The sequence below is a fragment of the Canis lupus genome, chromosome 27 (genome assembly GCF_048164855.1).
Source record: "Canis lupus baileyi chromosome 27, mCanLup2.hap1, whole genome shotgun sequence".
Lineage (NCBI taxonomy): Eukaryota > Metazoa > Chordata > Mammalia > Carnivora > Canidae > Canis > Canis lupus.
Genome location: NC_132864.1, coordinates 36,118,957 through 36,145,855, shown reverse-complemented (window position 1 = coordinate 36,145,855; position 26,899 = coordinate 36,118,957). Strand labels below are relative to the sequence as shown.

General features: G+C 59.5%; 2 protein-coding genes across 4 annotated transcripts in view; one reads left to right on the top strand and one right to left on the bottom strand.

Annotated features, from left to right (window-relative positions):
• GNAZ (G protein subunit alpha z) overlaps window positions 1-23,257 on the bottom strand; it is a 51,882-nt gene extending 28,625 nt beyond the window's left edge. Inside the window, exons 1-2 of the mRNA XM_072803387.1 lie at window positions 23,240-23,257; window positions 244-1,379 (exon numbers count right to left, since the gene is read on the bottom strand). Of these exons, the coding sequence (XP_072659488.1) occupies window positions 244-966 (723 nt within the window). The 5' untranslated portion in view covers window positions 967-1,379; window positions 23,240-23,257. The remainder of the gene's footprint in view (window positions 1-243; window positions 1,380-23,239) is intronic.
• The window catches only part of RSPH14 (radial spoke head 14 homolog), a 78,077-nt gene that overhangs the window by 44,009 nt on the left and 7,169 nt on the right, over window positions 1-26,899 (top strand). The window lies entirely within an intron of this gene.

Sequence of the window (26,899 nt, the reverse complement as noted above, 5' to 3'; positions counted from 1 at the left end):
TCAGGTCAGAGTGGGACCTGTCCGTGCTAGCGGCCCCCAAGAGAGGCGCCACAGCAGACGGTACCCCAAGGCCCTCCGGTGCCCGAGACACCCCCCCCCACGCTCCACGCTGTGCTCCCAGAGACGGCCCCTGGCCGGAGCCCCGTGCCTCAGCGTCGCCTGCCCTGCCCACCCCCTCAAGCCCACCACTTCCCAGGAGCCAGCGAGGCGGGAACAGGCAGGGGCAAAGCCCGGCACACTCACCGTCTGGTTGTCCTCGTAGAGCTTCAGGTCGTAGCCACTAAGCTCCACACAGAAGATGATGGCCGTGACGCCCTCGAAACAGTGGATCCATTTCTTGCGCTCCGACCTCTGCCCGCCCACGTCCACCATCTTGAAGGTCAGCTCCTTGAAGGTGAACTTGTTCTCCACGATGCCCGTGGTCATGTCCCGGGAGCGCAGAATGTCCTCGACGGTGGGGATGTAGTCGGGCGCGGCGATGCGCTCCAGGTCGTTCAGGTAGTAGGCGGCGTTGTCCTCCAGGTGGTACTCGCTGGAGCGGCCGAAGCAGGCCTGCGCCCCGGGGTCGGCCCACAGCCGCCGCATGACGCCCAGCAGCTCGGGGGTGATCTCGCCCTTGCTCTCGGCAGGGCCGGTGAGCGCGAACAGCTGGACGGCGTCGTAGGCGCGGTCCGGGTTGTGGAAGTCGATCTTGAGGGCGGCCAGGGCGCGGATGATGCGGGTCAGCGAGTCGATGGCGTTGTAGATGATCAGGGGCTTGTACTCCTTGCAGGCCTCCAGGTTGAAGCCGCCGCTGTGGATGATCTTCATCTGCTTCACGATGGTGCTCTTGCCCGAGTTGCTGGTGCCCAGCAGGAGCAGTTTGATCTCGCGGCGCTGCCGCTGGCTCTCCGAGCGCAGATGGCGGTCGATCCTCCGGGACCGCCGCGCCGCCTCTTTCTCCTCTGAGCTTTGCCGACATCCCATGGTCCGGCAGCGGCGGGCCCAGATGCAGAGCACGGGACGGGGCGCCGCTCCCTGTCGCCGCCGAGCGGGGGGGACGCCGAGACGCGGGCCGGTGCGGGGCAGACGGAGCCCTCGGAGCGCTCAGCGCGGGCGGCGGGGCGAGGCCACGCCACGCTGCGGCCCCTGCCCCAGCAGCTCTGCTCCAGCCGGCATGGCGATCGCCCGGGGCGAGGAGGCGGCCGAGCCTCCCTAGTGACTCTCCACCTGCCCGGGCCACTGTGGGGCCCGATCTGCCGCCGTCATGCCCTGTCCTCCCGACGGTGGGAAGCCGGACTCCAGCGTCTGCCGAGGCTGCTGCCGTCTGGCCGCCGCTTGCCGGGCCGGTGCCGCGCGCGCTCCCTGCGGGCCCCCCGCCTTGGGCATCCGCCCTTCACCTGCCAACACAGAGAAGAGGGTGAGCCTCCCCCCGCCGCAGGCTGGGTGGGAAAGAGGGAAACCGGGCCTCCTCGGGAAGCAGCCTGGGGGACGGTGAAGCACACCCGCTCCCCTCCCTGGGACTCCGCTGAGTTGCGCCCCACTCCGCGCCTCACACCCTGCCTGGCCAGCCAGTGTGCCTGAAGCCTGGTACTTGAGGAAAGGGTGCCCAGAGCCACACTGGGACGTTAGCCTTAGGGTTTCTGGAGCGAGGGAGGGAGTCTGGGGCCCTGCCGCCCTTCCCTCCCCACCTGCATCCGGCCAACCTCACCCTCCCGCAGCCTCAGTCTCTGGGTCTGTTGTTCTTTAGGATTCCATACAGAGAACCTGCTCTGATGTCCTCCCCTCACCACCACCTCCCTCACCCTCTCCTGTGCTGCCGGGGGTGTACCCACATGTGTCACAGCATCAATGGGCCTTGGCCCCTCCTTGGTTTACAGTGGGGTCCGACACCAGGGTAACTGGATGATCTCCCCTCACCACCTCTCATGGGAGCTGGGTCACTCCTTCGCTCTCTCAGGGCAGGACATTCACCAGGAGGAGGCTGGCGAGGCCTGGCAGTAAACAGACAGGCAGGGAGCAGAGCAAGGCAGAGGTCTCGGGCGGGGAACACGGCAGCCTGGCTCCTGGTGGGTGAGGTGGGTCAGTGGGGAGAGGCTCGGGCTGGGCGGGCTGAGTCGGGGAAACAGGGGCTGGGGGGTACAGGACAGCAGCCAGGTGTGGGAGGCAGGTGAGCCAGAGTATGTCTGAGAGCATCAGGAACCACTGAGCCCAGGGCAAGGCAAGGGGGCAGCCCACAGACTCCCTGGTCCTAGGCCAGGTCTTTCATGTCCCTGTTCCCACCTTGATGGTCAATAAGGAACAGCTGTGCTCACACCCTGGCCAGGGCGTCAGCTCCTCAGTGCCCAGCACTCAGCCAGCCACCTGCTGACCCAGGATACCTGCAAGCTCTCCCCAGGCCTCCCCCGATGACCTGTGAGTAGCTGAGCCTGGGCTCTCCCCACCAGGGCAGGCCCAGAGCTCCGGCTCTGCTCCCATTTGGGAGCCTGACCACAACCTCTGTCCTAGCCTGGCTGCCCCCTGCAGCCTCCTCACTCTGCCATGGCCAGCACTCACCCCCCCACCCCCGATGCTCCCTCATGGCAGGCCCTGGATGGCAAGGACCCTGAGGCCTGTTCTTTCCCTGGCCCCACCTGCCTGTGTAGCCAGGGGTCCTGCAAGCACCTCTCATGCCACCTCTCCCCCTCGGTTGAGCCTTCATGTGTCCCCAGTGCTCCCAGGATGATGTCTCATCCCAGCTGTGTGGCCTGAGCACTTGACTCCACGTCACAGAGCCTGTCCCTCACCGGTCATAAGCATCTGTTAGAGGTAGAGCGTTCAGTGCAGTGTCTGGAACCCAGGCAGTGGCAGCTAGTACCCCCGTGTCCTCATCACCTGTGGGTGCTCCCTCAGGACCAAGCATAGCCTGTGGGCTAATGTAGCCCAGGGCCTGGGAGCTGTGGGCACTCGGTGAGGGCTGGTGGGAGAGGGGAAGGGAAAGCCTCAGGCATGAAGAGGCTGAGGACCTTGTGGCTTCTCCGTGGTCCCACCGGACCATGAGTGGGGGACATGCTGGCCATGTAACCACCACATGAGAGAGATCAGGGAAGGAATTCAAGCAGCAGTGAGTTCTAGGTTGTGGAATTTCAAAGGATTTTTTCCTTCTTTGCATTTTACCATATTTCCTGTATCTTCCTAAATGAATTTTTGTTTTCTTTTTTTTTTTTTTTTTGCATTTTTGTTTTAAGAGCGGTTTGTAAACAGGCGTCAGGGCATGGATGAGGCCCTGTCTCTCATGCTATCCGAGACTTGCCTCTTCTCTCCCCGGGCTGTGAGTGTGTGGAGCGGGGGCCCAGTGGCTGCTCTTGGGGCCCCTGCTGAAGACCCAGCAGCCCCTCAAGGTGTAGGAAAGAGTCCAACATCCCCAGCAGCCACCCAGGGCTCCTGGGGCCTTCACTCCTGCACGAGTGCCAAGGTTCTCCCTCCTGAAGGCAATGCCAGCCATGCCAGGGGTGCCCCATGTTGTCATTACTGTTTCCTTCAACTTGTGTTTGAGAATCTGAGGGACACCCAGGCCCCAAGCGACCAGTTCTCCCTCGGCTGGTCACTGCCACCTAGACAAGCAGCAACCAGGCACCAATTCTCCATGCCCTGAGGCACCCTTCAGTGACCCCACTCTTGGGATGTGGTCTAGCCGAGAGGTAACATGGCCTGGGGTTGTGCAGGCCAGTCCCCTGCCTCCATTCAGAGCTGCACCCAAACAGACAAAGACGTTGGCTGTTTCCTCGCATGACCTCCCTGTAGCCAGATCCTTCTCAAACCCAAATCCCTCCTCTTACAGCTTGGGCCGGGGGAGCCTGCCAGGCTCAGCAAAGGGCTGTTCTCGGGGGCGGGGGGTAGCTCAGCCACCACTCATCAGTGGCCCCTCACCTGCTCCTGTACCAGAACTTTGCCTCTTCTTCACAGGCCAGCTCATGCGTGGCTGCCACCCTGCCAGCAGGGTGTCCTGTCCCACCTGCGGCCTGTACCTCTCCACTGCATCCTTCCTTTCTTTGGTCTTTCCTGCCAGGGCTGGGGTTTTCTTAGAAAAATGGTGATGCTCTTACCAAATACCATATACATAAAATTAATTTAAAAATGGATCAAAGACTTAAATGTAAGACCTAAAAGTATAGTATTAGGAGAAAGCACAGGTCAAGAGCTGCATGGCATTGGATTCGACAATGATTTCTTGGATATGACACTAAAGGCTACAGGCAACAAAATAAAAAAAGAGACAAACCAGACTGCATAAAAATTAGAAAATTTTGTGCATAAAAAGGCACTATCAACAGCTAAAACGGCAACCTACAGGATGGAAGCAAATATTTACAAATCATATGTTGGATAAGGGGTTAATACCTAGAATATACAGAGAAGTAAACCTCAGCAGCTCAAGGAGCAATCTGCCTAGAAATTGGGTAAAGGACTTGAACACACATTTCTTGAAGAAGAAATCTTGAAGAAGAATAAATGAATGGCCAGTAAGCGCATGAAAAGATGCTTGACATCACTGTCAGGACAATGTGGATCAAAACCACAGTAAGATGCCACCTCATGCCTAGAAGGATGAGTACTGTATTTAAAACAACAACAAGAGAAGAATGAGCAGAAATTGGCTCCCTTGTGCACTTTTGGTAGAAATATAAAATAGTACAGCTGCTATGGAAAACAGTAGGGTGGTTCTTCCCTCAAAAAAATTAAAAATAGAATTACCAGCAATTCCACTTCGGGTATATACCCAAAAGAATGGAAATCAGGGTCTGGGGAGAGATTTTTGTACACCTGTGTTCATAACAGCACTATCTGCAATAGCTAAGAGGTGAAAGCAACTCCAGGGTCCACTGGCAGATGAACAGACAGGTAAAATGCCACACACACACACACACACACACAAAGGAATATTATTCAGCCTTAAAAAGGAAGGACACCTGCTACAACATGGATGAACCTTGAGGATTTTATGCTCAGTGAAAGAAGCCGGTCACAAAAGGACAAGTACTGTGTGATTCCCCATATATGGTCCTTAGAGTCGTTAAATTCAGAGGCACAGCGCCATTAATATATTTAATACCACTAAACTGTAAACTTAAGAATGGTTAAAATAGTAATAAGTTTTATAATATGTCAATTTTAACACCACAAAAAGGTCTTGTGGGTGAGTTACCCCCAAAATAAAAACAGGAGGCCACATGGTACAAGAGAAAGAAGCAGGCCCCCTGCCTCCTGGCTTCACCCACCAGTGGAGGGCCACTTGGGGCGCACATCATCCATTCTGTGGGCTGGAACCCTGACCTAATGGCCCCCTGCTGGGACCAAGATTCCCCACCCAGCCTTCAAGTCCAAAGCCGCCCTAAGAAGGCATGATTTGTGTTTTGGCAAGTGCGTGCTCCACAACCCCAAGGCCAAGGGCTGGGCTTCTGAGAATCAGGAGTAGTCTGGGGGCAGTGGGCGGGCAGCCTGGGGCTGGCCGGGTGGTCCCTGACCAGTGCAGCCACAAGGCAACGTGGGAGTAAGGGGGAAGGAAACAGCTAGGAGGCAATTGTGTGCACCAGGCCAAGCCTGGGAGCTTTTGCCACCTACATGGGGCAGCCACCAACAGACACATCCAAGGTGGGTCCCTCTCTTAGAAGCACCCTCTTCTTTCAGATCCAAAGAGGCAAGGCCCACTCAGAATTCCCCCTGTGGTTCTGCAGGGCTCAGCCACATCCCAGGGTATATCGGTGCTCAATGTTGGGGACTGGGCTGCGCACGGACACAGGGAGGGGGGCCTGTGAACAAGAGTATTTGCTGAGGTCCAAATGGGACCTCAGCACTGTCCCATCCTGAGGCTTGGCTTCTTTGCCTTTATGTGCGATTCCTGCCAGTCCTCTCTCTCTCAGTCTAATCTGGGCTTTACTGGGCCTCCTTGCCATTGGCCTGGAGATGAAGAGCCAAGGGCTGGATGACTACACGGTTACCTGGTTCAGTAACTGCTCACAGGTCCCTGGGGCCTGACACCCACAAATCCCATCCCTTACCACCACCACCACCACAGCACTGCTGGGCTGGTTGGAAATTACTGAGGAGTGGGTGAGGGAAAGAGTGTACCAGTGAGAGGAAGGGTGTGTGCAAAGGCCCTGTGGGCGAAGGGAGAGATGAACCATGGCGTACCTGGGGAGCTGAAGGACAGTCAGAATGGTTGGACAGAGAGAGAGGAAGGTGTCACAGGTGAGAGGAGGAGGCAGGGACAGTCAGGGGCACCTACTGTGTGGGTGCAGAGCTGTGGCCATGTGGTTGTGTGTGTGCGCATGTCTGGGGTTACACACACGCACATGTATATGTTTGCAGGACTGTGTATGTGTGTATGCACCCATCTAGGTATGTGCCTGTGTGTAGGTCCACGCATGTGCGTGGGAATATGTCAGTGCACGCCCATGACTGTGGGTGGCTACCTGTGGTGTGCCTGAAGCAGAGGAGGTACGAGCTACACTGTGGAATGGGGCTGAGGTGCGTGAGAGGGACCAAGGGGAGGAGTCAGGGCCTACTAACCACTCACCAGGGGCTTGGGGGGTGGGGGACACACGACTGCTGAATGAATCAAAGACGGGCGCCTGAGTTTACGCAGGTGGAGGGAGGTGAGAATCAGATCAAAGGCAGCAAAGACTCTGTGATGGGGAAGGTGCCAAGCTGCACAGGAGCAGGGTCAGGGGTGCTGCTTAACCTAAGGCTGCAGGTCTATGGAGGTGGGCAGGCCCTGACAGGTGCTAGGTGACCACGAGCAGATGGTGACGGGAGTGGAACAGCTGGTTCAAAGGCTCTGGACTGAGAATGTGCTTGGCCAGTCTGAGGGTCAGGAAGGAAGGTGGGGAGCTGGCATCTAATGTGAGGGGGTCACTGTAAGAACTCTGGCTTTCTCTCTGAGCGAGCTAGAAGCCAGCCAAGGTTTGAGCAAGGAGTGCCCTGTGTGTGACTAGAACAGGGTGCAGCTATCCAGGTGACACACGGGCTGTATGATGGGCAGTGCCTGGTGGCAGAGCGGTGGTAGGGTTCGGGCACCCCAGGGTCTGGCCAGTAGGCTGGGAGTGGGGCCATCCTTGGAGAGGGGATGCTGGGAGGAAGTGGCAGGTGTGCCATGGTGGGCTCTGCAGACATGTGGCCCACCGTGGCCATGACTCTTGATGAGCTCCATCACATCCCCTCACGGTCTCCCTGACTCACCTACCCACTTGCCTGTGTACGTAAAGGCTGCCAGGATGCGATCCCCAAACCCAGAGCCTACTCAGGGACCCCTTGACGGCAGCGTGCAGGCCAGATACTTGAGCACACACACCACATATGCTCTTTAAGACCTGCCCTGCCCTGCACCCCAGGCCCCTGACCTTGGTCCCTGCTCACTTCCTGACAGGCCCAGCCCGTCCTCACGTCTCACTGCCCCCTCCCCCCAGACATGACCCTCTCAAGTCTCCATTCACATCACAGATGCCAGGTGACAGTCCTGAGCCAGGGCCATGGTGGAGTACAGTGCTGCTACCACCTCTCTGGGGCCTTTCCATACTCTGCTGCCCTGTACCCCGGATGCCCACCACACAGGCCATGGCTCTCCCCAGGCATGCCCCACGTGACCTGGCACAGAGCCCCGGCACTGTAACACGTCCCCTGTGGTCCTCACTAACGGCTGACTTAGGGGCTGGGCAGAGCAGGGCAGACCAGGGCTGTGCGACACCAGCCCCTTCTGTACACTCCCCGCCCCCCCCCCCCCCCGCAGAGGAAGGGAGCCCAGAGCCAAGGTCACCAAAGTGTTGCTGCCCAAGCCGGGCTAAGCCAGAGGGTCTCCAAGGAGAGAAGACGGCTTATCAGCTTACCGGGCTGGAGAAGGCCTGGCCTCGGCGGGCGGGGCTCGCTCGTCACCGGGCACCCACTTCCTTGGAGGGAGGTGGAAACAAGAAGCCAAGCCCCTCACTCTGTGGACTCCCTCCCCACCCAAGGAAAGCCCACTCCACGCAGTGTCCTGGACCATCAGAAAGGGAGGAGCCAGGGAGGGGAGTCTGACCCCACTGAAGAGGCAGGCCCATGCCTAGACTGAATGGCTAGAGAGGCAAGGTTGTCTGGCGCCCAAGCAGAGGCCACTCAGAGGCCTGTGTGTGTGTGTGTGAGACCACAGGTAGAACCCCAGAGGCAGAGGGCAACTCAGGTTTCAGGGCCAGCAGGCAGGGCGAGACCACACACCTAGGGCACACTGGTGGGCCTGAGTCTTCTTGCACACGTGACACATGCACCCAGCCTGATGCTCCCTGGGGAGTGCTCAGCCCCTAGCGTGAGGATCATCAGCCTGAGGTCCTGGGCCTTTCCACCCCCCAAGAGCTGCCGGCCCGTTGCCCCCCCATGCAGGCCAAGCATCAGCCTGCTGGGGCAGAGCTATGACTCAGCACTGCTGTCCCCTGGCCCCACACCCCGCCCCAGCTTGCTCAGACACCTTCTGCTCTGGCAGCAGTGGCTCTCCCACCTGCCAGCTCCACCCTGGCACCCAGCAGCTGCTCCTGTGGCGACCTGGATTGGGAGGAGGCTGGAGGCTCAGGCTAGGTGTCTGTGACCTCAGGCCCTTCCTCACATAAGGGCTTCTGGGCCAAGCAGGGAAGGCCCTACCCCACGTCCCAGCAGGCCCACATCGCGGGTCTGCAGGTGCCGGCAGAAGGAGAGGCACATGGGGGTACCCTGCCATGCTGGGCTCTGCACGCCTCTGCTGCTGGCCTTGGGCTGGCCTCAGCTCGCAGGTCCAAAGGGGTTCCCACGGCCTCCTGGGGCCAAAGCCGCCCATGTCATTTCTGTCTTCCTCTAGAGGGTGGGCCCCCTCTCTGCCCTCCGGAACTGCAGCCCTGTGTCAGCTCCCACCGTGGCTCTATTTTAGAAACATCAGGTCCGGAAAAGCCTCTGCCTGCACGGTCACTGATTATCGGTCTTCCTCCCCTCTTCGTAAGATGTTTCCCACTGCCCTTTCATGCCTGGCATCCTGGAATCTGGTGTTCTACATTTTTGGCCGTTCGTGCACCCTCTTTCCTGCCTGAACATCGTGCCCTGGGGTTCCTTATCTGCGCCCCCCTTTTAGGTCTTCTTAGAGCCCACACTGGACCTGCAAGGGTCTTCCTGGTGGCCCCTTGGTGGTCTTGGATAAGTTGATGTCCTTCCCCTGCCCGGTTCTTCTGCTGGTTCAGACTCTCTGCCTCTCCCCAGTCTGGACAAGGCGAGGCCCGACCTGGTGCGTCCACCTCTCTAGCACCCACCTGCCTCTCCGGCACCCACCCACCAGCTCCCCATAGTGATGTGTCCTTGGCCCCGTCCACACGTGTCACCCTAATGGTCCAGTCATCAGGGCCCCCACAGAATGTTCGTGGTGCCATTTCCTTGTGTCCTCGGACCACCAGGGATAGCTGGGTTGTGCCTGGGGAGGGTCTGTCCCAGGGAAGCTGGGGAGAGTGGGATCAGGGCCAGGGCTTGGTTTCCCTTTCCTTGTCTACACTGTGCTGCCTCAGGCTGCTGGGGACACAGAAGGGGAAGGTGCTGCCAGAGGCACGGTGGGGGACACGGCTGGCACCTCTGTCACAAGTGGGTCGGCCCTGTCCAGGCGCCTACCTGTCCTTATGCACACGTGTCCTATTGCATCTGCCTCACAGCATCCCCAGGAGAGGGGCCTGGCCATACAGATGTAGGGACTGGGGTCTGAGGAGCGGGGGAACTGGGCCTGCGGGGCTCCCCCAACCCCCGTGCCCACAGTACAACTGCTTACCTGCTGTGACTTAATCAGCATTTCGCTTTACATTAGCTGGCACTTTTTATGTAAATGGATGATGTATTTTAAAAACTTCATTTTCCTACTTACACAGAAAGCTGGAGTCACCACAGGCAGAAGTCCCCTAACCCATGAGCTGGTGTGGCTGCTGCTCGCAGGGACGCTGCCTGCGGAGGGGTGAGCAGAGGGCTTGCTGTTTGTTCAACAGCTGGGATTAGTGCACCGGAGGGTGTGAGAATCACACTGGACCAGACTGAGATTTTCTCCTTGAAGGAAAGGGATTGAGAGAGAAATGAAAAAGGATTACCCTCCTCACGGGAAGGCTGGGCGCCGCTCACAGCTGTGGCCTCAGGCCACCCTGTATGATCTGGGGATGCAGATGGGGACACAGGGAGCCTGGGCCCAGAGGTTCTCTAGCTGGAACCCTTGGGGCGGAGGCAATGGGGCTGGAGTGTCAGCGCTGTATCCCTTGTCCTCACTCAGGCCAGAGGCTGTCTCTCGTCTCAGAAAAAGGCATCACCCCGACCTGTCACCCCTCTTCTGCTCAGTTCCATTTGCCTGTTCATCAGGGCACCCTCTGCTGCTTCTCCTGTTGCTAAATGACCTAGCACGAGGTGCAGTGGGCATCTGCACGAGGGCCCGAGGCCCTCTACCCTCAGATCCAAACGGACAGTCAGTCAATCAACCACTGGGCCCGAGATGAGTGAGCATCACTGTGCCCTCTGGGAATCAAGCCTGGTGTGAGGAGGCTCTGCTCTGGACTTGGGGACCTGGGTGGGGGAAGGGTAGGACAAGCTGAGTCTGCATCGAGGAGCTTGTGTTCTGATTGGGGAGACTGTGAGCACCTAAGTCTGCGAGGCCATTTCTGAGAAAAGCACGGCACAGTGGAGGTGAGGGTGCAGAGGCATGTGGCAGAAGGTCCAGGGAGGGGACACCAGATAAGACACGATTACAAGAGGCCACTATCGTACAAGGGTGGGAGAGGTGGCCAGAGCAGGAGACAGGCAGGGTGGGGACACCCGAGGGGACACTGCCCCAGGTGCCTGGCTGGGCAGTGCAAGACGCTGCTGGCCTAGGCCCAGCTCAGAGCAGGCCCACCCAAGCAACAGCCTTCCCATGGTTCCCTGGGGACTGGCTCAGTGACAGCTGCCATGGCAGGGACTACCCCCAGGGGCCGGAAGGCAGAAACTGTCCCAATCGAGACCCTATTTCTCCTGTGGAAGAGCCTTTGATGGGGGGCTGGGGGGTGGACCTGTGGGCGGTCTGCTGCCACTCCCTATGTGGGATGCTGGATGTGTGGGTTCCCCGGAAAGGCTGACAAAGCAAGGCCAGGGAGGGGGGCCCAATGCACCATGTCCCCTCACACATCAGAGCTCGTGGGCCTGACCAGCATCACGTACAGCAGAATCTGGGTTGGCCCATTCCAAATGCTTGGATGGGTTTTGACACAACAACACATACTTCTGGACTTAAAAGCCGCATCTTCCCGAGGAGATAAAAGCCTCTGCTTGCCTTGGTGCCAGTAACACAGGGTGGGGGACAGGGATAGGCCACCTCCTTTTTCCTATGACCCCTGCCAGAAAAGCCTGCTCCCTGCCTCCCTGGCTGCGTCTCCCATTCCCCACGCCACAGTGCCCTGCCCCAGCCCACCCCACTGGAAACGTCTCTCTCCGAGGCCAGGCAACAGCCTCCCTCCCTGGAAGGGCCACACGAGCGCTGCAGCACCAGGGAGCCCCCTCAGAGCCCAAGGGCCTCAGTGGGGACTCACCACCTGGCCCTGTGTGAGCCTGAGCTAAATGTCGAGTGCCACTGGCTCTGCACGGGACTGGACTTCACCCAGGGACAGTCCAGCAGGGCTGCCCAGGACTGGCCCTTCCTCGGTCTCCGGGCCACTGGCTGCCTTGCAGGCGCCTGCCCTGAGCACACACACCGTGCCCTCGAGGCCCACCCTCCCCTCCCCCTCCCTCTCCATTGCCAGCTCTGGAAAGATGTGCAGAACAGATGGATGGGTAGATGGACGAACACCAAAAATTACTGGTTCACAGCTCCCAAGCTTCCCAGCACTCCCTTCTGAGTGAGTTACCTCACCTGACCTTGTCTGGGCGCCTGCATGGAGAGACTCCTGTCCACACTGGGCCACTGGGACCCCAGCCAGGGACTCAGACCCCTCTGCTTGTGCCCACTCCCCTCCCCGGGCATCTCACCCACCGCTCCCCAAGCCATAGGCAAGATCCTCCTGAGCCCTCCTGCCCCCCCCCCCCGCACCCCTGGCAACTCGCCCTGCCCCTTCCTGCCGCAGTCAGCTTGGGCCCCACCCCAAACCCTAACCTGACCGTTTCTCATCCTACTGAAAATGAGACAGGAGCTGGGGGAGCCTGTGGGCAGAGACAGTGCATCTCCGCACCCTGACCCTCCTGGCCTGTGTACTGGCATCTTCTGGTCTCCCAGAGGCTGAGAAATCCCACACGTCCCTGCAAGTGGTTCCTGGACCCTCCCCTGGGGTGGTCCTGAGGAAGGGGCTTCCAGGTAGGCCTGTCAGGAGGGAGCTCGACAGTGTGGCCAAGCAGCCCCTTCCCTAGCCCTTCGCTTCCACCGACCCGTGCTTTACAACCTTTCCAGGTAGAGGGATCTCCTCCTCCCCGTTCTAATGTCAAAGAAGCAACAACAACAAAAAATCAACCCTATAGACTCTACCATTATCATAGGTGTATTTTTAAGATCTGTTCATGACCAAAAGTTGTCACCAAAGTTGGGACTGCTGACTGGTCGGCATATTGAAACATGACTTAACACAGGGAGTCATAAGAAATGATAATGTGAACTTAAAACAGATACTCATGCACTCCACCAATTTTGGGGGTGGGCCATCTATTCTCAGAACATAGGCTCGCTTACTGGAGTTGCTGTCACTGTTCCTTCTCAAACCACAGTGCGCCAGGTGTGACATCCAGTTGATTCTCTCCGTGCAGCGTATGGTGGCAAAGTAATGGGGACCCGAATCCTAGGTTGTCATGGCTTCTGTCCCCAGGCTTAACGGGTACCTTGCCCACACCAATCCCAACCACAGCATTTACTGTGGTTCCCAAAGCATTCACTGAATTTCCACAGAAGTCCTCCTTACATTCCTATTTCATCAGTTTATATGGTATTCAAGGACGTTGTCACAATGACAAATACGGCTGGCACACACAGGTTCGGGCCAAACACCACGGACTCCAAGGGGCGGGTGCCAAGGTGCCAGGCACAGGCTGCCTGCTGTCCTGGAGCATTTGGCCTGCCGTGGACATGGTCCTGTATGCTCTTCTTCGAGAACAGAGCACGCCCATTCACCCAGTGAGTGTTGGTGGGTGCTGGTGACGGGGTAAGAGGGTTTCTCAGCACCAAGGTTTCTATAAGGTTTGTAAACGACTCTGCGTTTCATTTATCACAACGGTTTCTGTGACAAAACGGTAGCACGTGCACACGGGAGACACTTCCGAGCTAGGGAAACGTGGCTCTGGGTTCTCTGCAGCCACTCCACAGCCACCGGGGCCCAGGCCACTGGGTTAGCTTATCCACGTCCCCCCAGCCCGCCTGACTGACCTGGCACCAAGAGACCCTCAGCAGGTCTCCCCTTAAAAGCAGTCCCCCTTCCTTGGCCTCTTCCTCGTCCCCTGCTTATTTCAGAGCCAGGGTCAGCAGACGGACGGGAGAAGGACCAAGGCTGGGGGCGCAGTGTCCCCAGCTGCACAGAGGTCCCAACAGATGGCTCTACCCCAGCAAGGCAGCCTCCTGGCCTCAGGGTACTGCTGGAGAGGGCCAGGGACGCCCTGCCCTGCAGCCCCTGTCCTGTGGCTCTGGAGGCCCGTGGCCCCGCGGCCGGCCTTCTGGCCCACCGCCGCTAAGGCTGACCAGACGGGATGCGATAGCAGGGCCTGAGGAACACTGACTCAGGAGGAAATCAGGCCAGAGATTCTCTGAGCCAGGAGTAAATAGATAAATAAAAATGGAAAGGTTCCACATACGAGGGGGAAGGAGGCCCAGATGCGCAGGGAAGACATGTGGCCTTTACTAAACGCAGCCCCGCCGCCAAGCGGAAGGGGTTGTTGCCTGGGGTGGAGCCGGGCTCCCCGAGTTTCCATAGCGAAGGTAACTGCTGCTGACTTTCGTCAGGCCCAGAGGAACCTGGGTGGAGACTCTGATTTAACCTCGTTGGGTCCCTTGCCCTGCAATTTCCTGCCTCTGAGCGTGGAGTCCCAAGATCCCTACCCCCACGCTGGCTACGCCCCAGGCCAGACCCTCTAAGCCAAGGGCTCTGAGGCCAGGCAAGTGCACGACTCCTTCCCTGAGCCCCTCCTGCCTCCCTGCAGCTCCCTTTCTAGTCTTTCCCACCTGGAAGGTGAGCACCACTCACATCTGTTCCCTTTCTCGGCCGGCCCCTCCCCACAGCCTGCTTCCCCAGCCTCCTGAACCCCCTTGGGCCTCCAGGTTGCAAACCTGGGGCCCCTGGCCTCCTGTCTATGCGGGGCCATTCCCGGGAGGCCCCAAGCCCGCCGCAGCCTCCAGCCCTGTTGATGGGGATCTAGAGAAGCGGAGCCTGAGATGGGGATTCACGGCTGCTCCAGGGACCATTCAGGAGGGAGGGCGGCAGGACCGGACCAGTGAGGGAACCGGGCAGAGGTGTGCTTTCAGCTGCCTTGTGGCTGTGGCCCGATCCCGGGGCGCTCGTCTGCATGAAATCAAGGCCGTCCCACCTCGAGGGACAGAACAGGGCCTCCCAGGGCCGGAGGCAGTTCTCCAGCAAGGGGTGCAGCTGCGAGCGGGCAATGCTGATGCGGTGGGGGGCAGCGTGTCGGCAGGAAAGGGGACCTGGGGGGCACCGTGCTCAACATGCCTTCCCTCTGCTGGCCCCCCTTCCTGACAGAACCCGGCGCCTCGGGTCAGGGCTAGGCCTGCCTGGCCTCACGGGAGCCCTGCGTCTGAAATCCAGTCACCTACCCGCATGCCCCAGCCTCTCGCTGGGGACTGCTATGGTGACCTCTCAGGCGCCCCTGCACTCTGCTCCCCCAGCAGCCAGGGGAATCCTTGGGTGCTCTAAACCTCCCCGCGGCTGGCCACCTCGGTTCTGGGCCAGACTGTGCCCCGCCTTCCCCTGCCCCGCTGTGCGGCTGTGCTCCGTCCCCTCCCCCTCGGGCACTGGCCCACCTGCTGTTTCTCAAGGGTCCTTCACACTCTCAGCTCGGGGCCTCTGCACTGGCTGGTCCCTCTGCCCGGAACACCCTGTCCACAGAGCCAATCCATCCTTTCCCCAAATGGCTCAGAGGTCCCCTCCTCGAGAGGCCACCCTGCCCATCCTATTTACGACTTCCCATATGTCACAACTGTTTTCTAACATGGTGCATGACTCCCTTATCGTGTTTATCAGCCCCCATCACACTTACAGAATGCCAGCTCCACAGGGCAGGGGCTGTCGGTCTGTGTCACTGCTGTGTCCTGCGGGCCCAGGAGTACCCGGCAGGAAGCAGTTGCTGATAAGTCCACCTCAGCCCTTTGTACTGAGTGAGGGAGGGGCCCACTCATCACAGGGAGGGGACGGGCAGGGCCTTCTGGGAAGTTTCCTAGAAAGGCCCTTGGCCTTCCGGCAGATGGACACCCCAGATGTGCGGCCGCCTCCCACCTCACCTCGGCCAGCCCTGATGCTGCTCTGCCTCTGGGCCCTCGGGCCAGGCCGTCCCTTCATCTGGTAGCCCACCAGGACGGGGCGTCCGCGGCCACCACTGAAAGCCTGTCGCCCCTACCTGCCACCCCTACCCTGACTCTACCTCTGCTCAGGGCCCCGAGGCTCCCTCACAGGCACCAGTCCTCACCCCTGGCCTCCCCGCCCCGCCCCAGCCTTGCTGTGCCAGTGACAAGACAGCCTGGGGCTGCGGCTCGCCTTCTGCCCCCCTCAGCAGCCACAGCGGCCAGACCCTCCACACCGGTCCCCATCCCTGTCTGTCCCCGGAGAGCCCCCGAACAGCCAGCAAGACAAGACTAACACAGCCAGGGACCCGGCCACAGAGGGGCAGGGCCCAGGTGAGGGGCTAGAGGAGCTGGAGCGGGGCGGGGGGGGGGAGGGGACAGCATGCCTGGGGGCTTCCCGGAGGCAGCGGGCGGCGTTGGGGCACCGGACAGCCCCGTCAGTGCTTCGGCACCCTCCTCCCTGCCATGGGGTGGGGCAGGGCTGGGGATGTGCATGCGTCCGTGCGTGGTGTTATCGTAGAGGGAATCGATGCCTGGCACTGGCCCAGTGTTTAAGGGAAATGAATAGATTTTGGCCGAGGACAAAGAGAGTTTGATTAATCAAAAATTGGATAATGGAAGCAACACTCTAATTATTTTTCTTCCCAGCATTTTATCGAGAAATATGTTTGCACAGCATATCAGAGGTAACGGAGTGGGTGAGGGGGGTGACCGAGCTGGAGGAAAGCCCAGCTTGGGGACCGGGCCACTGCACCTCACATGTGCTGATGGGGCCTGGCCAGCAGGGGTCCTGGTGGTTACTCCATGGGGCCATGGGAAGCGAGGGGGGACACATGGCATAGTCGGGAGCCACACACACCCAGCTTGGGTCACAGAAGATGGGGTGGGCAGGGGTGCTTGCGCCGTGGAGGCCAGGGGGCATGGAGTGGAGCACCGCCAGCCCAGGTCACCAGGACCCGATGGAGCCGGGGTGCAGGCTGATGGTGTCAAGTCCTCTGACCCTTAGTCACAGAGGGTCTTCAGAAGTCCCCCTAGGTAGTTTGGAGCAATTTTCCACGTTTACCCTGGTGAAGCCTGGTGAGCCGTCCTATGGCTGAGGTCTGACAGGAGCACTGGGCCCCATGAGACTGTCCCGTAGCCCCTCCCTTGTCACTCAACCCCTCTGCCTGTGCTGCCCCCATTGCTACAACAGCATTTCTGTGGTCACCCGGTGTCCTAATTCCAGGTAGCCTTCTTGGAGTGCAGCATGAGGCTCATTCAATGTTTCTTCGTTCACTTGGGGTACAGAAAGAGGCTACTGTGGGAAGAGGTGCACAGTAGCCAAGCTGCCTGTTAGACTCAGGATGCTAGATGTGAAAGCACTGAAGGGGAGGCAAGTCAGAGTCTGTGTCCAGAAGAGGCACATAAAGAGTGATGAAGGATGAGCAGAAACTTCTAGGCAAGAGTGACGGCATGGTCTTTGGGGTCGTCTAGTCCTTGGCAAACCTGTGTAAGGCGAAATCCTCCTCCCCAGTACCCACGCTGGGGACATCGTTCATCAACCACGACCACTTTCCCTCTAGCCATCAAGGAGCCTCGGGATCCTTCTCAACACTGTGTGCTTTGGGCAGCCACTCCAGAGGTGGTACAAGGAACGAGAACTATCTGTACCCTTGACCAAGGCCAATTTAAAGGTGAGAGCACTGAGGCCTGGGAGGTGAAGAGACTTTAGCAACTAGAGCCGGGACTAGAACCCAGGCCTCCTGATTTCCCATCTAGTGCTTCTTCCTCTGCACTCAGCCGCTCTGCTGAGTTAATCTTGGGGACACAGGGGTTATCTGGAAAGGCCACTTAGCCATCACATGGTCAGTGCAGATACCGTGTTCCTTTCCTTGTCTTGCTCTCTTAGGACAGTTTCTTGTGGACACACCTCATGGCATGACCATGTGAAACCCTCATGTCTGACCAAGGCCTTGCCCAGGCGTCTGCCTGAGGCATCTGCTTCCCAGTGGCAGGGGCTTGTGCCTGCAATGGCAGTGTGAGAAGCTAGGTGGCCACCTGCCTTGGCTTGGGAGTGAACCACAGTCAGGCCTCACTGGCCCCCAGCCAGTGGTACCTACCTGTAGGTGGTTTGTATTTGTCTGCCAAACCTAGAGCCCAAAGACACCCCTCTGGAGACCCAAAGCCTTTTTGGGAGCAGAAGGCTGAGCTAGAGCAGCAGTCTGCCAGTGTGAGGGCTAGAGCCACCAGGAAGCCTAGCCCTCTGCATGAAAGTGGTCTACTTGCCAATATTCATTTCCCCCTCCAACAGTGATTTGTTGAGGTCCTACTGTGGCCAGGCCAGGCTCTGGGGACTGGACTGTCAGTGGCAAACAGCAGACAATGGTCTTGACCTTACAGAGCTTACATTCAGATCCAGGACAGATAGTAAACAAGCACAAAGAAATAAAACAGGTAGTAGGTTATATCATGACCAGTGCTAAGCGGAAAAATAGAGGCAATTGCCCACTTGGGAACGCTACCCCATCTCCCCATGTCTCCGACTCCTCAGCTGTGACAACTGAGGTGAAATTCAGCCCCTTCTTGGAGGGACTGGTAGTGGAAGGGTCAAGTGAGCCTCTGCCCCCAGAAGGCACTCCCCGCTATAATCCAGCAGAGATCCTGCTGCTGTCCCAGTGAATGCCTGTGTCTGGGCTTGGGGTGGGGGACGTGCACAACTGAGCCCGCTGTCCTCTGCTCCAACACCACAACCCTGACCCCCATGATTCACAGGAGTATGGGGCCTTGCTGAGCGTGTCAGGGGCTCAGGTCCCAGAACCCTGTCCGCAGTACACTTCATCCCAGGGGCCAGGGAGGGCGGCTCGGTGGGGCGGGGTCTCTCTCTGAAAGGTCTGCTCTGACCACTGCTGCACAGCCGGGAGAGGCATGGACTGGCTTGGATGAGCCCTCAGGGACGGGTGTGTTTCTGGTTAGAAGGAAGGAACGCTGGGCTTGACACTGTTTGTAAGGCCTCTCCCTGCACCGTGGTTTTTAACAGTCTCGCTTCTTAGCACTTTTTGATGGATTCTCTAGGGATGTCTCTAAAAGAGAGTTATACCTTAATTTAGAAGCAAATAATGAAAAACTCTGTGATGTAGCAGGTTCCTTTGGAAAAGAGATGAACTCAAGGAAGCCATTGTTGTGTGAAGCCACCTGCTTTGCTCACCAGGGTCCTGCCAACGGACAGCCCAGTCCTTAGCCTTTGAGTTGTGCCTCCTGCCAGAGGCCACTGGGCGTCAAAGGACAGAGGGGGAGGAAGCGACACTCGCATAAGGCCGGGGTGAGGCTTGCAGGCTGGCTCCGACTGACCCGAGTGGCCCCAAGTCCCAAACACAGCCCACCTGCCCACCTACCCAAGGCACGGAAGTGAAAGGGAGCCTGGGTGGCGGGCCCAAGGCACTGCCCTCCCTGGGCTACAACCAGGCTTCGTGGGCAAGCGCGTGCTAGCCCAACAGGGCCCCATGCCTGGATTAATGCTCTGCTGTCTTGAAAGGTTTAAGAACTTTTAATAAGGGCCTCACAAATTATGTGGTTGGACCTACTGTGTTTAGTCCCCACGTACCCCATGTGTGCCTTGATGTTTGCCTCAGAAGACCCGCCCTCTCAGGGACACCCTCTTCCTCCGCACTACCCTGTGTCCCCCAGCTCCCCACCACATTGCCATCATGACCGTGCTCCCACCTCACTTGCTCATCAATCCTCAATCTCTCCTTTCTGGAAGTTCCTTCTCAGCTCATGCTCTGAGGGGTGAGGGATCTGGGGCCTGACCCAGGTCCTCTGGTCCCACCCACCCTTGATCCCCAAGTGACCTTCACCAGTCCCTGGCTTCCACACACTGGTGCCAAGGACTCCAGATTTCTACCTCCAGCCTCACTCTCCCTTCTGACCACCACATAATGGCCACATCTACCAGCGGCCAACCCAACTCCCAATTCCCTGCCTCGCATGAGGGAGTCTGAGTCTTCCCTCTCTGCCAATGCCACTGCAGTCCCTCCAGAGTTGTGCTTGCCTCTTCTCCGTCAGCAGGACCTCTTTAAAATAAATCCCCCTCCAACCACTCCTCCTAACTCCTACTGCTCATGCTGCCCTGGCTCAGCAGCCCCTCACGGCCCTCTAGCCTTGCCCCCATGGCCGTCAGCCACACAGGCCTTTTAACAGTGGAATTAGTGGGAATCTCTCCTCTGCTCCAAACGCCCCAGGGCTTTGCATCTCACCAGGGCCTACACAGTCCTACCTGACCTGCTCCGTAAGCCACCTCTCCCTGTGGGGCTCTGGTTACCCAGCTTTTTGGTGGGGCCCCCGGCAGCTGTGCACCTGCCATCCCCTCTCCGGGCACTCTTCTCCATGGGTCACAACTTACCCATCTCTCTCTGCGGCACCGTGCCAATGGCCCCTCCACACAGAGCGGCCTCCTGGCCCTCTCCGTCCCCACTCTCTTCTTCAGTTCTCTTCATGGCGCCTACCTTACCTGGCAGCCAGCCACACAGGTGTTGTGCCAGCCTCCCTGGGTCTGCTGCAAGCACCATGAGGGCCGACCCTGCGTCTGTCCTGCTCCTTGCCATTTCCCTGTACCTGGCACAGTGCCGAGACCTTGGCAGGTTCCAGTAAGTGTCAGCCAAAGGAATGAATGAATGTGCGAATCATTTCCGTCTCCTCAGGCTCTGTACAGAGAGCTGACGTCTCCTGTGTGCTCCAGGAGCCATCAGATGGTCCCTGTGGTTAGTCCCTGTCAGCTTACTCCTGCAAAGCGTCTCCCCTGCCAGTGCGGACGTGTGTAAAGGGGCCAAATGCACGGAGAGGACCTGTACAGGGATGGTGTGGGGACGGGGCAGGGAACGCTTGGCTCTGTTTATGCATGAAGACAAAGAAGCTCAGTCAGGATGGGGCTGGGCAGGGATGACAGGGCCAGAGGCTGACCGAGGTCTTTGGAGGCCTCAACTGGAGGCCCCTGACCTCGGGGAGTATGGGCCTTCCCGTGTCAGTCCCCTGTGTGCCTAAGCTGTGTCAGGCAAGCATGCTGGGGCTGATTCTCAGTATCTGTCCTGATGCCTCTATGCATTTCCTTTGGCCTTCTTTCCAGCCAACCACAGCCTGCAGGCCTGTGCCTGGAGGCTCAGTTACCCCAGGTTTCCTTCCTGGGGCTATGGGAGAGCAGTGTGCTAATCTATCTCTTCCAGAGTTCCTGTAAGCCCAGCCATGGTCAGCAGCCACGAGAATGCCCTAGAGCCACACAGCATTTTAGGTCTTCTGAGGGCTAGCAAGCGCCACATCTTCACGTCCAGGGAAGGAAGGCATGGCCGGCACATGCTGTCATCACGTGCGTGTGCACATGAGAAAACCACACAGCTAGGTTGAGGCTGCTCAGGCCACGCCCTGAGTGTCAGGCCAGCCTTGCCACCATTTGGTCCTGCATCCTACTGGCCTCCTATGGGGACTTTGGGCAGCCTTGCCAGGACCACCTGGTTACCCAGAAGTTTCTGGAATCACTCTAGAAGCTCCTGAGATCTGGACCAAAGAATTCCTGAGATTCCAGGAAACAGAAGAGCTGAGAAGTTGGGGGTAGAGGGAGGGATTCACTCTGTGTCCCAAATCTAGAGTCCCACAAGCTGGCCCCCAGAATGAGGCCTGGTGACAAGCACGAGGGTGAAGCGGCTCCATCCTTCTTGGCATAGTCCGTGCCCCCATGAGGGCAGACAGGCCCTGCTCTTACTGGGGCAACATGGGCCTTGGCCAAAAGCCGAAAGTGGGTGTGTGTTTGGGGGCTGTGGGGGTATGCTATACAGATGAATAACAAACAGCCCCTTCAGAGGAAGAGAGAAAACATCCCTGAGAGCGAGCAAGCAAGCAGATCTAGGGCAGAAAGTGACACTGGCCTTCTGAGGGGGAGGGACCATGTCTTATCCACCTCCTGTCGCAGAAAATCCATGTCTGTTAGAGGAACACACCAGAATTTTAAACCAAATGCCTGCGTCTTGTCCTGGAGCATGAGGAATGCTGAAGGCACACCACTTCATCTGGGCCTCCCATGCGATCAGCCCCTAAACGGAGGCTCCCAAGCCTCCTTGGGACGTTCACAAACGTCCACGCCCCAGAAAGACAGAGTCACCAGCTAAATATCATTCTCCATCCTGGTGAGGAAAGGGGCCAGGCTGTTGGTTACCCAGTACCCCCGCCTTGCCCATGAGACAAGGTGCCTGGAAGAGCAGTCCTGGGCCACAAGGAGCCCCCTGGAGTCTCTCAAGCTCGTCCCCAGGCCCACCGCAGCTCCCAGGTCCCAGAGGTGCTCTCTTTCACAGAGGAAGAAACCGCGGCCTCCACGGAACAGCCACAGCTAACAAGCAATGGGGTGCTCCGTTGGCCCTGCTCCCACAGGCCCTGTGCATCCCCCACCCACCTTTCCCGCCATGCCACCTATGCTTTCCCAAGCACATCCTGCCAGGCCCAAACTGCCTGAGTGCCCTCTCTGTGCTTTGGTCCATTCTCTCCTCTCAGCACAGTGCCCACTCCAGCTGTGCTCCTGTCCTTCAAGCTCTAGTTCAAATGTCACTTGGCCCACAAGCCCACCTAACCCCAGTCCAGATCATCCCTGAGGTGCCTCCAGCGGCCCCCGGCACCCACACTCAGGGCTGGGTGATCTGAGCAGAGCCGTTCCTCCCCTAGGGGGGTGGTGAGTCAGTCCCAGGAGGGCAGGCCCAGTCCACTCCCACCTCAGCGCCAGGCTCTGGGGGAGCAAATGCTCAGTAAATATTTGTTTAATTGAATTTGGCCAAGGAGCCTCCTCCAGACAGAACCCAAGGCAGCAGGACTCAGTCCCCAGAGCAGGGAAATCACTTGGGCAGAAGGGAGCCCATCAGGGGCTGGGCTGCCTCACCCAAACAGGCAGCCCTTGCCTACCAGACGGGTCCCTCCCTGCTGAGACAGGGACTCCAGGGAACCCTGCTCCCGCACTGCCTCCCCATCCTCTCCTCTCCTGTGACAGAGAACCCCAGTTCTCGGCCTAGGCAGATTCCTGCCATCATCCCCCAGGCAGGCTCAGCACCGCCCTGCAGGCAGAGCCCCCTTGGATCTCCCGCAGGATACGGAGCCCCAGCCCCGAGGCCCTCCCGCCTCGCCCCCCACCCCCCAACACCCCCACCGCCTTTTAAGGGAAAAAAATATTGAGCCAGGAACACAGCACAATCGCAGCAGGTCGATACTCCTCTCTTGCTCTAAATGCCTCCAAGGAACCTGCTCTCTGCAAGACCGATGACGGAAAACTGCGAGCCGCCCGGCCCCGGGCCCAGGCCTCCGGGGCCCGCTCCCCGGTTTCGGCCAAGGCCACGCGTCGGCGCTGCAGCCGCCCGGGGTCGCCTCCTCCCCGCTCCCCCGGGAGGCAGACCCGGCTCAGCGCCCTCCCGCAGGTCGCCCGGCCCGGCCGCGGCTCCGCACCGCCGGCCGAGGGGAGGGCCCCCGACGCGGCCGCCCCGGCCCACCTCCCGGGCCCGCGGCCGCCCCTCCACCGCCCCTCGGCCCGGGGCGCCCCTTCCCGGCACCTGCCGGGCCCGCGGCCGCCCCTGCCCACCTCGCGGGCATCCCCGCCCGGGCATCCCTCCCGCCGCTCCCCGGCGGCCCCCGCCCGGGCGCATCCCCTGCACAAAGGCCCGGGCGGGGCCCCGGTGGGGGTGGGGAGGGCGCCCCAGCCGCGCCCCCAGCCCCGAGGGCCCGCCGCGCCCCGCGGCCGCGGGTCCGCTCACTCACCTCCGGGCCGCCGCGCGGAGCCCCGGCCGAGCCGCTCGGGGCGGGGCGGGGCGGGGCGGGGCGGCGAGGCGAGGCGAGGCGAGGCGAGGCCAGGCGAGCGCGGGCCGCGGCGCCCTGGCTCCGCACTACGCGGGCGGCGGCACCGCGCGGGGACGTGACCGGACCGCGGGCGGCGCACACCCTCGGCCGGCTCGGCTCCCTCCGCCCGCCCTCCCGCGCCGCCCGCCGCCCGCCCGCGGGTCCGCCCGCCCCGCGCCGCGCCGCCGCCGGCAGGGGGCGGAGCCGGAGCGCAGCGCGTTGCCAGGCCAACCGCGGGCGGGGGTGCCGCGCGCCCGCCGCTGACCACGCGCTGGGCGCCGCCGCCCCGCCACGAGCGCCGGCTCTCCTCTCATTGGGCAGGGGCGGCAGACGGATGCCTGTGCGGCCCAATGGCAACGGGCGGGGGCGGGGCCGCGGCTCCGCGCGCGCCGCAGTCCGGCACGCGCTGCCCGCACCGGCGGCCCAGGGACCCGGCTGCGGCCGAAGCCCCGGCGCGGACCCTGCGGGGCCGCCTCTCGCAGACCCGAGACCGCGTCCCCCCCGCCCCGCCCCCGCCCCGCCCCCGCCCCAGACCCCGCTCTGCGCCCCCGGTTTGAATTCGAACTCAGCTCGGCCCCTTCTGGGTCCCGCGACCTTGGGCAACCAACTGACCGCTCTGAGCCTGTTTTGCAAACTGGGGCTGGTGGCACCTGCTTCCCTGAATTGTCGCGACAATCTGCTAGAACGTGTGAAAGGCTATGCAAACCCTAAAGGTTTACACCGCTGAGGTTAGTGCAGCGATGGGAGGGACATTAGTCATCTTTGCTTCTCGCTCCCCACCCCCCCCCCCCCGCCGCATGTGTAGGGGCTCTTCAGGGTCCCCCCTCTGGCAATCCTGGCCACAGAAGGCTGCCTTGAAGAGGAGGGGAGGGAGAAAGCCCGGGATCTGTCCCCCACATCAAAGAGGTGGGAGGAAGCCGGCTCAGTGAAGGCCAGGATCCCCTATTGCCGCCTTAGGGAAGCTGGTAGAGGGTAGAAGGCATCGGATGCTCAGTGAAATGCACCTGAGCCAGTCTGCCAAATTCTGCCTTCAATTTTAGGGGGGAGCCCATCTGTGGGCATCAGAGGCAGGAGCCCCTCACTCCTGTGCTTAAAAGACTTGGGCCAGAGAGCCAAGACATTAATGCCATCGTTGTAACTTGAATCTTTGCATATTCTAGAGCATCCCTGGTAAAAGTGCAGATTCTCCTCGCCAACACCTTCCTTATCACTTTACTCCCTCATGGTCACATTACGGGGATCACCCCACCCTGGGCAGAAGCACTGGAATTGACTGTTGACAGAGGCGGATTGGGTGGTCATCCCAGCCCAGGTTTGTGGTCAGAAGGCAGGGCTGGGGGTCTGGTTCTGCAGGCTGGACACCGTGTCATTGCAACATTATTCCATAACCTCTCTGGGAATGTTACCTCTGCTGTGAGACCGAGACTGTTGTACTACCTACTGTGTGACACATGCTCAGAGAGGTGGCCAGAAAACCAGTGAGTCTCTAGAGGGTCCTGGCTTCGCAGGAAGGTAAGACAAGGTCTTGAGAGGTAAGACGGCATCAGGCACATCATGTGCCATTGAGAGGCCATGTAAGCTAAGAACAGGGATGTGTACCCATGAGCAAAGGTAGGCACAGGTGTGGGAGGGATCAGTGTGCCAGTGGTTCAGGGCACGGGGACCACACGAGGCTAACCTGTGAAGAAGTTACCTAAACTGTCAGGGATAGGACAGATGTTGGTGGATGGGCATCCTGAGGTGAATCTCGCTGGAGGTGGCCCGTGAGAACCAAAGGAAGGTGGCTAACAGTGGAGGGGCTCCTCTGGGTGCATGCCTTCAAACCCCCCTGGCTGGGTCAGTCTGGGCCTCTGCTCCCAGGACCACTCAAAAGCTAGTGGTCTCACGTGATACCAGGAAGATGGCAGGCACAGGCCCTGCCCTGGTGTGGATCCCCAGGTGAGAGGGTGTGGGGGGAAAGCACAGACCCAGCTCTGCTACCTGTACACCCTTTGGAGGGGAGGCTATTTCACCTGGATGAACCTCAGTTTCCTTCTTTGTCAAGGGAGACGCTAATAGACTGTCCTTGGAGAGTGATTCTGAGGGGCAATACACGTGGGCACATGTTTAGAGATGGGCGAGGGCAGTTCTGTTATAGGATTGGGATCAGAATGGAGCTGCTTGCAAGGGCAAACCTAGATGTTAGTGTAGGCTGGCCCTCTGCAGCAGTCCACGCATGAGATCAGAGGCTAGCCCATGAAGCAGCCCCATGGGGCTGGCTACTGCCTGCCTCACCTGACCCTGGCGGCCACCAATGATTGTAATTCTTCATACAGTAATCATTTCCTGATGACCTCCTCTGCTCAGGGATAGTTCTGGGATTTAGACACGCCCGGCGCTGCCTGGTAGACCTTCCTGTCTGCGGGGCAATAATCCACCATTACAATTGTGTGAGGCCCCATGGAGGAGACCCACCAGGGCCCCAGGGACATGTGGCAAGGCAGGGGAAGAACTGGGCACTGAGAGACAGCAGGATGGAAGTGGCCTGTGACCTAGGGCAAGAGAGAAGCATATCCCAAGTTGGGGAAGGTGCTGGGCAGGAAGGAGCCATGAGGCCTTGCAGGAACCCATGGAAGACCAGCGTGGCTGGAGGCAGCAGGCAGGTGTGGGTGCCAGGATACAAGGCTGGAGTGGGGACGTTTGTACCGGCTAGTGGCCCTTCTCTGAGATTGGGGATGTCAGCCTAAGAACCACTGGAGAGTTTTAGGATTTGCTTCTTAAATTTGAGAAGGAGGATGACAAGTTTTTGTTTCATATTTATTTGCAATACGCATGGTCCCATAATGTATGCTGTCCTAATATGCAGAATCAAATAATAAAAATGTCAACTGGTCAGCCCTCAGAAAATAAGAAAGCAGAGATTCTCCATGAAGCCGAGTTCAGCGTAGGGCTGCAGGATCACTGAGCGACAGAGTGTGCCAGGAGAGGGCCATGTGGTGGCTGCAGCCAAGACAGAGGGACAGAGTGGGGGCAGAGTGGGGGGGGGCAAGGAGGAGGCCCGCATGAGAGGAGATGCTGGAGGAAGGACAGCGTTTGCTAAGCAGATGGAGGACCAGTGGGAGAGGTGGCCGGAAAACCAGTGAGTAGAGGGTCCTGGCTCCTCAGGAAGGTAAGACAGGGTCTTGAGAGGTAAGATGGGGTCAGGCATGTCATGTGCCATTGAGAAGCCATGTAAACTAAGGACAGGGATGTGTATCCATGAGCAAAGGTAGGCACAGGTGGGGGGGGGGTCTGTGTGCCAGTGGTTCAGGGCACAGGGACCACACAAGGCTAATGCTGGACAGGTGGGTCCCAATGAGGTGCAGATGCTCCATCCTCAGTCCTTATTAGCCGGAAAAACGGGACCAGGACAACAGCTGGGGCCCTGTGGTGGAAAGAGGAAGGCCCTGGTGCTTGAGCCTCATACTTCACCAATCCAGCAGGGACAGATGGCTGAGGAGTGGCCTCTGTAGGTGGTGTCAGGCCATCCTCCAGGAAATGACCAAACTTCAAACACAGGGCATTCTGTGCCATGGGCATCATGTCCCTTCAATTCTGGAGGGA